Source organism: Halichoeres trimaculatus, unplaced genomic scaffold (genome assembly GCF_033239565.1).
Source record: "Halichoeres trimaculatus isolate MK-OKI-2021-1 unplaced genomic scaffold, fHalTri1.1 fHalTri1_scaffold_13, whole genome shotgun sequence".
Classification (NCBI taxonomy): Eukaryota; Metazoa; Chordata; class Actinopteri; order Labriformes; family Labridae; genus Halichoeres; species Halichoeres trimaculatus.
The window spans coordinates 26328119-26338237 of NW_027437191.1; the positions used below are offsets into that span (position 1 = coordinate 26328119).

The 10119-nt window shown below is 39.6% G+C and overlaps 1 protein-coding gene across 1 annotated transcript; it reads left to right on the plus strand.

Moving 5' to 3' along the window:
* The first annotated feature begins 983 nt into the window (after positions 1-983).
* Positions 984-9717, plus strand: e2f6 (E2F transcription factor 6). The gene is made up of 10 exons (XM_074684568.1): positions 984-1274; positions 1767-2111; positions 2502-2542; positions 2716-2756; positions 2837-3032; positions 3318-3467; positions 5077-5191; positions 5271-5415; positions 5498-5588; positions 5732-9717. The coding sequence occupies exons 1-9, from the start codon at positions 1161-1163 to the stop codon at positions 5566-5568; spliced, it is 1218 nt and encodes a 405-aa protein (XP_074540669.1). The 5' UTR covers positions 984-1160; the 3' UTR covers positions 5569-5588; positions 5732-9717.
* The last annotated feature ends 402 nt before the right edge of the window (positions 9718-10119 follow it).

Here is a 10119-nt window from a genome sequence, read left to right on the forward strand (position 1 = left end):
AGAAAAAATCAGGCCACTGTAAAGATTTGACCCTCCTTATCAGACAGTTTTATCTGACTCTTGCAGGTTTTTATGAGGGGTTGCTTTGATGTGATTAAAGCTCAGAGGCTTACAACAAATTTTTGTGTACAGCTGCAGGTAAAGTGAGGTCCGTTGTTGAATTTGCATTCATATAGGAATGAAACAAAGAAAAAAACATTGTGTTATTTTCCTGAATGTTTGCAGGAGTGGCCAATAATAATAATAATAATAATAGTAATAATAATAATAATAATAATAATAATAATAATAATAATAATAATAATAATAATTATTATTATTATTATTATTATTATTATTATTATAATTATTATTATTATTATTATTATGATAAACTAAAAAATAAATATTAAAAAAGAAAAGTACTTCATTCAGCTTTCCCTCCATTACTTCTCTCAGTTCTCTTACTTCGAAAAATATTGGTTCTCAGCAGATATCAAGATATCAGATATTTTAATTTTGTTCTTACCTTGCTTGTGATTCATGGTTGGTGAAAGAGTGTATTGCATCAGTGGCTTAAGAAAGAAAATTCTTTTGAACTAGTTAATTAGAGTTAGAGTTTGGGTGTGCAAACTCTGAGTTTTAACACATTCATGTGTGATAAACACCCCAAAATAGACTGAAATGATTACAAGAACATCTTTTTTTTTCTCTTCAACAATTCCACATGATGAAATGACAAGGAACAAGTTTACATTAAAAACACCCCTGACACACAAGGTAGCCCATAAATGGTGTTTCCCCCCTTTGATCTGCACCGTTAATCCGTAATTTTTTGCGAGCAAATATTTTATGTGATGTTTGATTTAAAAAAAAAATGTCTTGTTGGATTACTTTGACTAATTAAGTGCATTTTACCATTGGACATTAATTCATGTAATGATGACGTTTTGTTCCGTGAGTGAGGAGGGAACACGGTGGTTGGTGGTTATGACTTTGCTGGTTCCGGGGTAAGGACACGCCTCTTCCTGTTTGGTGAACCATCCTGAGTCATGACAACAAACGGAGACAGTTTCCCGTGGAATCTTTGTTGGAGTCATGACCACAAACTGTAAAACTATAACGGTTAAACCGGAGCTTTGAATGTTTACATGCTCCGGTAGCGCCGCCCTCTGGTTACAATGGTGAAATGTGTCGTTTCCGGGTGTCCGAACCGAACCAACAACCTTTACGGAAATTTGGACCGAGCGCCGAAGACTTTCTTCAGCTTCCCCTCAGACCCCAGACGAGTCAAGGTACGGAGATCATGTCTTAGACCGCAGGTTTTAAGTATATGTCACTGTTTTACAGTTAATAATCACTGAGAGCACCGGAAAGATTAAAAAAAAAAATAACAACACATATGACGTCATTTCACCCCACACACAGCCCCTGCAGATTTCAGGCTGTTTTACACTTTACATCATAGCCATGATATAAACGCTGAGTTAAAGTACAGAAAATGACTAGAAGCCAACAGAGAGATTTTTAAGCTGACACTGGTCTGCCTGCTTTTTTTTAAAGATCAGTTAAACCTAAATCAGCCTATAAAAATCATTGAATGGATCCAAAACTTTGATTGAAGTGATACCTTCTCAAAGTAATATACATTTAGACTGAATATAAATTAATCAGCATCATTTATCATTTTAATCTATGCTGTGTGACTATAGATAGTTTAAAAACACAGTTTAAGTCTTTTATTTTATTTCTTTGTGTGTTTCAATGACACTGCCGGGTTTCTGCAGGTATGGCTGGCTGCCCTGAGGGAGACAGACAAGCTGGTCTCAACCGAGCAGCATTTAATCTGTGAAGACCACTTCCTGAAGGAGGACATAACCCCCAAAGGGGTCAAAAGTGGTGCCATCCCCATCATGTCTCCTTACCTGGACGGGTCCATAGGTACAATCAGCTCCTGGGAGGCTGAGAACAAGACAAGAGAGGAGGAGGGAGAGAAGGAGGAGGAAGATGAGGATTTTTGTGTTGTTATGGACAATGATACTGCTCCTACTGAGTCTTCTGAACCTGAACCTTCTTCTGTGGATCGTCCCTTTAAACTGGATCCATCTGGAGCCATCAGTTCTTCCCCAAAGGTCAGCTGCTGTATTCTGACATCCTCATCCTCGTTATCATCATCATTATGGTCATCGTTAATTATGTCTTGATATGAAGCTTCTAGCTCCTCTCAATTGGCAGCAATGACTTTTCGCCACTTATTACCAGAATCAAAGATGATTTATTTTTTAATTCAAATTTCATGACCTGTCTTAGTCACAGCAAGAAGCATGTTCTTCATCCTGTTAGCAGACATGACATCATTCACTACTCAGTAGTGGATCATCCTGCACCCTGCAAGAATGCAAAGTGGGGACCAGACTATCCCCAAAAAACACATTTGCTCTCCCCCTTCAAACTGACCATGCTGCTGTGAGTAACCACATGGTCAGCTCTGACCTGCTGTGTTTACACTTTCTGTCTCCCAGGATCCAGATCCAGTGAAGACCCCATGGACCCAAGACCCAGGGTAAAAAATACATACAGTATCTTCATACATCGACTGCATTTTAGGGTTAAATCATTGCACCCATTTTTAATCACCTCTAAATGTGCTCTTGTGATGCATTAATTAGAGTAATAACTAGTGTTTGCTGCGTGTGTGCACAGAAACCACAGATTTAATCCTGCTTTCCTTCCCAGCTCCAAGCAGCACATGACAGAGATCATGGCCGCCAGCTCTGGTGAGTCACTGTCTTCTGAATCTGAGTTCAGTAACTCGTGTTGAGTTTGTAGATGATGTTTTTAATCCTGGTTAAAACAGATGCGTGCAGACGTTTAAAAGGCGTGTCGCTGCCTCTGCGGGTCCTGCGGCTGCTGCAGACACTCCCTGGCGTATCACTAGAGTGTTCACATTTGGTCAAGATGCTGCAGGCTGACAGGCGCCGGATCCATGACATCAGCTGCGTCCTGGAAGGCATCAACCTGGTGGAGAGGCAGAGGAACAGGGTCAGATGGATGTGAGTGGGGAAAAGCACTTTTCAAGTTTACTGAAAGAAGAATAAAGTCTGATTAGAAGAAAGTAAAACACTTTTCTAACCAAGTTGGCAGATTAATTTATTCTTTACAGTCAATTCAGACATCATTTTTGTCTTTTAATGAAATTAAACATTTTTCCGGAGTGCTCAGCTGAATTTGGCACATTTTCAGTCCAGTTTAATAGAAATAAAACATAAACTTGAATAGATTTTTGATTTTGCAGCACAACCTGCATTCAGCTGTCTGTCTTTTCTCCGTCTCTCCAGAGGAGGCAGTGATCACTCCCCCCATATGGCCCTGCAGAGCCTTCAGAGTGAGGTAGAGAACCTGGAACTAATGGAGGAGGAGTTGGACGGCCTCATCAGAGACGTCCTCCAGCAGCTCCTGGAGATGAGCAGCGACAGACAGAATGCTGAATATCCTCTTACACCCGCTCAGAGGAGCTGCTGAAAGTTGGTTTCCTCTCAGATTAACGCACCTCTAGTCTTGTAATGAGTATAACTGCAACTTACATGATAGTGCATCATTTCCTGTGCGCCAAAAACTGACCTGGTGCTGAGTTCAGCTACTAAACAGGCAATATGTATCATGCAATTGGTGATATCTAAACAGTGTTGGGCAGTAATGCATTACAAGTAACGCATTACACAAAATAATATTACTCCTACTTGTAACAAGTAATGTAGTGAATTATTCAGGCACTGCCGTGGGTGGTATATTTTTACCTCCACCTAAGAGGTTACGTTTTTGAGAGAGTTTGTCTGTCTGTCTGTGAACAACATAACCCAAAAAGTAACAAACAAATCTTGATAAAATTTTCAGCAAATGTTTAAAATAGGAAAAGGAAGACGTGAACAAATTCTGGAGGTGATCCGGATCACCGTCTTGATCCAGGACTTTTTTAAAGGATTTTTTATTATTGTGAGATAGGGCTGTTCTTACCATATGTGTATTTAACTCCAAGATAAATGGTCGGATTGCTTTGCAAAACTATATAAGACAAGGTGACCATAATTTCTGACAGATGTAAAAGTACAATAAAGATCCTGGCAATATTCTGGATACTAAGATCCAGAATATGAAATATGTATTGGGTCGTCATAATTTTCAATACTATCAGGTAACAAAATTATCGTACAAACCTGCAGCTAACACCAAATTGTAGCTGACAATCTGTTGAAAGGGAGTATAACATTAAAGTAGGACTAAAGTGTTGTGTGACAATCACAATGTGCATGACGGAGGTCTGCGATTTCTGAGTGCTTTTCTAGTTCGGCCAATGTGCTTGTTTTTTCAATTTTTGTCATGCATACCCGGCAACCCCGGCTAGCTTGAAAGATGGAGCAGCAAGTGCTTACACTCAGCCACTGGAAATATCCATTTTCCATACTGCCTGTCCTGTTCGGGGTCGCGGGTAGGTGGAGCCTATCCCGGCTGTCTAAGGGCAAAAGGTGGGGTATACCCTGGACTGGTTGCCAGTCAATGGCAGAGCGGCTGGAAATATGCCCATCACTTTAGTTTTTGTCAAAAATGACCACAACATCATCTTCATACGCACGTTGTTTCCTGGTACTAGGTCTCTTTCAACTTAGATGTAACTGATGTCCAAAGAAAGCAACTCTTCCTTTAATAAAATGTTTTCCAACTAGGGGTGGGAGAAAAGATCGAAAATTGATGTATCAGAATTTTTTTGTTTAACAATATCAAAATCAGAATTCTTTGTCGAAAAGCTTTTTTTTTTAATTCAAATTCTTTGTTTCAGTCCTTGTTTATAAACAGTTGTGGAAAAAAGTTACCATTTTTTCAAATGTTTCTCTCTGACTCACATGATGTGCATTTTTTGGGAAAATATGGCTCCTGATATAGTCTGTAGACATTATCATCATCATTTGACTTTTTCACGTGGTGTGGTGTTAAAAAGCAAACTAAAAATATAAAAAATCGTAATAGAATCAAATCTCAAGAATAGCACATTGTCTCAGCCCAAGTTTTGACAATGTAGTTTCTCCTTAATATTCTCTGAACGCTGGCGTACGTGACCCTGGACGACATCAGGAGACTGGAAGCCTTTGAGGAGCAGACGGTGATGGTCGTCAAAGCTCCAGATGAAACTGTGTTAAAGGTCACTGAACCCTCAGAGGTAGGAAAAAAACTCCTGTTTCTGGTGATGTTTTTGGATGCTGCGGTAGATTTTAGACTAAATGTGTTTGTGAATGCAGGACTTCATCCAGATCCATGTGAGGAGCTGGAACGGCCCCATCACGATGCTAACCTGTGATACCGGGACTCAAGACAGAACAGCAGAGGGGAACTGCTTCTTATCACTGGAGGAAAGTCGGATGAAGACGTCATCTCTGCACGGAGGTAACAACGACACAGATACACCAGGACTTCTGAGGTTTGAATGAAATCAAAATCTTAATATGGTCACATCTGATTCCCTCAGAGGCCATAACTTCCTCTCATCCTGTCATGCTGATTGATGCTACGTCCAGTGGAGACGCCTCAGTGTCGTGAAGAAAAATCAAAGCAGAAAGGTAAACCTGCAAATTCATCCTTCAGTGACATTATCTTAAAGTATAACTACACCAAACCTGTGTGATAAACGTAAAGTCTGTCATTTTTCTTTGATTGGTTTTACATTTCAGGTGTTTTTAGTACTCATGTGATGTTGTTTCAGAGTCCTGGGCTCAGTCCTCGAGTCTGTGTCCTCCAGCTGACCACCAGAGGGCGCCAGCGGTCCATGAACCTGCAGACGTTTAAAGTGATCTTCTCCAGGATCAAGACCTGTTGGATGTTACTGGATTACTGCTCAGACTCATTGTTTCAGAGACTGACGGTGTTCACACACTCACATACACACACACACTGATCTGTTTGGTAAACATTCAGAGACCAACCAGAGTTGATGAGTGAGGAAGCACAGAGACATGGAAAAATAGAGACTCAGTGTTATTCACGCCTTTGGAAAGAGGTTCGTTTTTGAGACGCTGCAGAGCTAGATCGGTCTGTTGGGCCGACTGAGAATGAGAATGATGAAGAGAAGAAGGTGATGAAGGCTCACTGACTGAGATCAATGATGTGAAAGTTATCGTTATGTGTCGGATCACTTACTTCATATACTTCATTGTATTCAAGTTTTGAATCAGGTCATGGGCTTTCAAATGGAGGGGGTTCACATTTTAGCTGCTCTAAGTTTATTTTACCCTCTGCTTCAGTCATGTATTCAAAACCATTCAAAAGCATTCAGACATGTATTCAAAACCTAAGTGTGTTACTATCTTCTGCTCTAAAACGCTGAACAGATGTTAAAGCCAAAACTTTCATGGTTTAAAGACAGAAAAAATTTGCAGGTTTAAGAAAAGTTGAAACAATAAAAAATCTGTAATTTTATCTGTAAATATTTGGTCAAAGTTTCTGACTCAAGGAGAAATCTGCTTGAATGAGATGTTGTGGCTGAGACGGTTCCCCCTTCTTCAGTCTCACAAGCTTTATCAGCGGTGTTCACTACATATGAACTGTGCTTGCAGCTTTAGCAGCACTGAATATTATTTTATTTTTTTATTTATTTTTTTATCTCAAACTTTAAAAAAACAGAAAATAAAAGGAAATAAAGAAATAACAAACAACAACAACCAAATCCAACAAGTCATATGTAAACCCAACTGTACTGCTACAGTACGTTAACAAATTAAGCATGTGAGTGCAAACACATGCACAGCAACCAGTTTGAGAAGGAACAGAAAGAAGCTAAAAAGCTTATCTAGTTCTGCCCCTTTCAATACAAATCAGAAACAATATCAAATTATGACTCAGAACCCGCTGTCAACAGTGTTCATAAACGTCCAACTCATAATACAGTCAAATTCACCATAGTATATCTGTTCAAAGCTACATTTTAAGTTACTTACTATGATTATTTACATATGTTAATAGTTATCAATGTTTTAATCCAAGGCCATGTTATTTTAAATTACCTGTATGAGTTTAGTAGTACTTTTTTATAGTGTAGTTTAAATATTTGCTTGGTAGTGCACATTTTTAAAGTGACATCCAGTCTGTTCCAGAGTTTAACTCCACAAACAGAAATGCACAAACTTTTAAGAGTTGAGTGAATGATTAGTAAATATTGGCTGGGTGACATAAATCTGACTACAGCTGTTGTTGAAGCAAGGGGTATTGTGTTTGTTTTTGTCTTAATTTTGTCCCTCAGGTACCCCTGTAGTGTCTTTACATGATTTACAGATCACAAAAATCTCTTTTTTTCCCTCTCTGGTGTTTTAGAAAACTCTTATTTCAGCCTCCGTCTGAGACATATCAGCCTGTTTTCACCAAGTGGCAACCTCCAGTCTAAGTATATGAGACAATGCGGAAGTGCTAAAACCTGCTGTTTCTCGAGTGTCCGCTTGAGGCTGGCTCTGGAAGTACCGGAAGTCACATATACATCAAGTTAAAAAAAAGCCGTTTTCGAAGCAGAAATTAACCAGCCTGGTTCAAAAAATGTCTCCTGTCTGAGTCGCTAATTTCACTATCAAAGCTCGCAAGCTCGCCCAATCAGAGGCACGGCTCGGGGTCACCTGACCAACAGGCACCTTATAGCTGTACGCGAAGCCCTTGCCACTACCAATATGGCCGCTACAGCCGATATGCTTCATTTCCCGTTTCAGAAACAGAGGGGTGACGTCAGGAGACTACGTCCTTGTTTTGGACGCATGGTTTCCACCAAGCAGACCGATTTAGGTCAGCACAGTTTGGTATGGGCTGAAGCCTGGACTTGTTTGCTTTTCCACAGCCAGCCATGCCTCTTCATGGTAGGCAGCGTATTAGCTGGATGCCGATAGCTACATCAGTTAAAAAATAGCATAGCAGAGCTACACAGTGTACCCCACATATAAATACAACGAAGAACAAAAATGTGACACAGTAAACAAAGAGCAATGATGGACGACATCCAGCAATTTGTCTTTTTAGTGATTGACATGTAGCTCGTTGTTACGAACTGCAAACAAGTTTTGTTTCAAGTTCTGTGTGCTGCAAGTAGGAAAACATCAGCAGTCACACGGTAAGTGATGATTCTTTCGACCAATCAACGGTCTGCAGTGTTGTAGCTCCACCTTCCAAGATCAGATCAGTTTAGTCTCTCTTTCTCTGTCCCAAGATTAGTCAGTGGAAACACCGTAAAATGCATGACGTGCCGAGACGTACCGAACTTTGTGATCACTTCATCATTTCGGGAGGTCTTGTAATGATTAGAGTGTTTTGATCAGTCCACAGACAGATTCAGGGATCTCTGCAACATATGGAAATTTAGAGTTTCACTAAGAAGAGCCTGCGTTTGAGCCTTAACATGGACGTAAAACTTCATTTTCTAGCGGGTGTCAGTGTGTGCTCTTGCTTTGTGTAGCTTGTTAAATGTATGAAGACGCCACAGTGGTCACAGTCATTGTAATGTTTTAGAAATAGATCTCCCCCCTGCAGGGTTCACAGTTTAATCCACGGATGTAAAGACGTTTGATTTAGCTGGGAAACTCAAAGACCTGCTGACTTTATTACACCTCTTAGTTTTATTGGACAATCACAAAACAAAACAAAAAAAATTAATCAGCATTTAATGAGAAGAGAAGTTTGTCGATGAAATAATCAGACAGCCAAAATGGAGTCCTGTCTGTGACTGTGTCCTGTGTGTGTGTGTTTCCTGTGAGCGTCCCTGAATACAACCTCACATTAAACACTTTACGAAAAGCTAAAATAACACCAACAATCAGAGGCTCAGACTCAGCCCAATATTTTTCCCAACAGTCCAGTTTTTAGGGTCATAATTGCTCCACCACCGCTCCTGGCAGACTTTTACAGAGGTTTTATTCGGTCTTCATGAGGTTTGGTGACTCTGCAGCGTCGCTTTGAAGCTCTGAGAACATGCTGAAAACATGTCCAGGCACACTTGGCAACAACACTTCTGGCTCAACTTCAGGGAGAAAATAACCGTCGTGCCCGAAACAGGGAGACCGATGGTTTCTCATGGGTTTGGCACAATTGGTCCATTTTTTATAGTTTTTCTGCGGTTGGAGTAAAAGGAGGAGAGAAAAAGGGTTTTTCTAACGACTGCTTCCTTTAGGTTGAATCTGTAGTTTGGTTTAAAATTTTGTGATCTGTCTGTCATCAGTTCAGTTTTTTCACTGTTTGCATTTACGTCATAAATGATTTAATTATTTAAAAATGATAAAAGATTAAACGCTAAATATATTTTATTTCCAATCTTTGCGTTAATCTTACATCAGGGGCAGCCAGAAGTTTTTCTGCCGGAGATCATATTCGTCAGAAATAATCAAACTCTGATGTTCTCTATAATGGTGCGATGGTTCACAGCAACGTTGGCATCACGTTAAGTTTATTCTGCTAAAACTACAGGATTTCCTCATTTAACTCTACCAAAAGAAAAATACAATTTTACCCATAAAACATGGAAGTGATGTTATGTACTTCCCAATAGAGCCAAGCTCCAGGACGTACCCTTCTTTATCCTCTATGATACTTTAAAGAGGGGGTAATGTGTCATTTTTAGTCATTATTCTGTCTCTGATGCTCCCACAGTATATTACACCTGAAAAGAAAAATCCTTTTTAAACTAGCCAGAAGATCCTTATGCCGTGACCTCATTATTTCAGTGTATCTAGTTAAGGTTTTTTGAAGATCCATGAGGATCTTGTGTAGTTCTTAATTGGTTTGAATAAGGATGATCTCTTTCAGAGTTCTTGAGGATTTAGTTTCAAGTAGGGATGGTCAATAATTTTTGAATATTCCATTCAGGTTCATTAACATTACAAATAAATTGAATAGTTCATGTTACAATGGCTTTGTCCCGTCTGTGGCATGTCACTGTTTTATGCCGGATCCCAGAGCTGATAGAAGTCAATTCCATTAAAAAGAAAATAAAACGGTTGAGCAGGACAGGAAATTGCGCATGGAAACCATCTAAAAATGCCCAATGACTTCCAAATGAAAACAAAATGTGTCCAAACACGATCATTTTTAACTTGACTACAGCAACAAACAGAGCCAAGCCAGGAG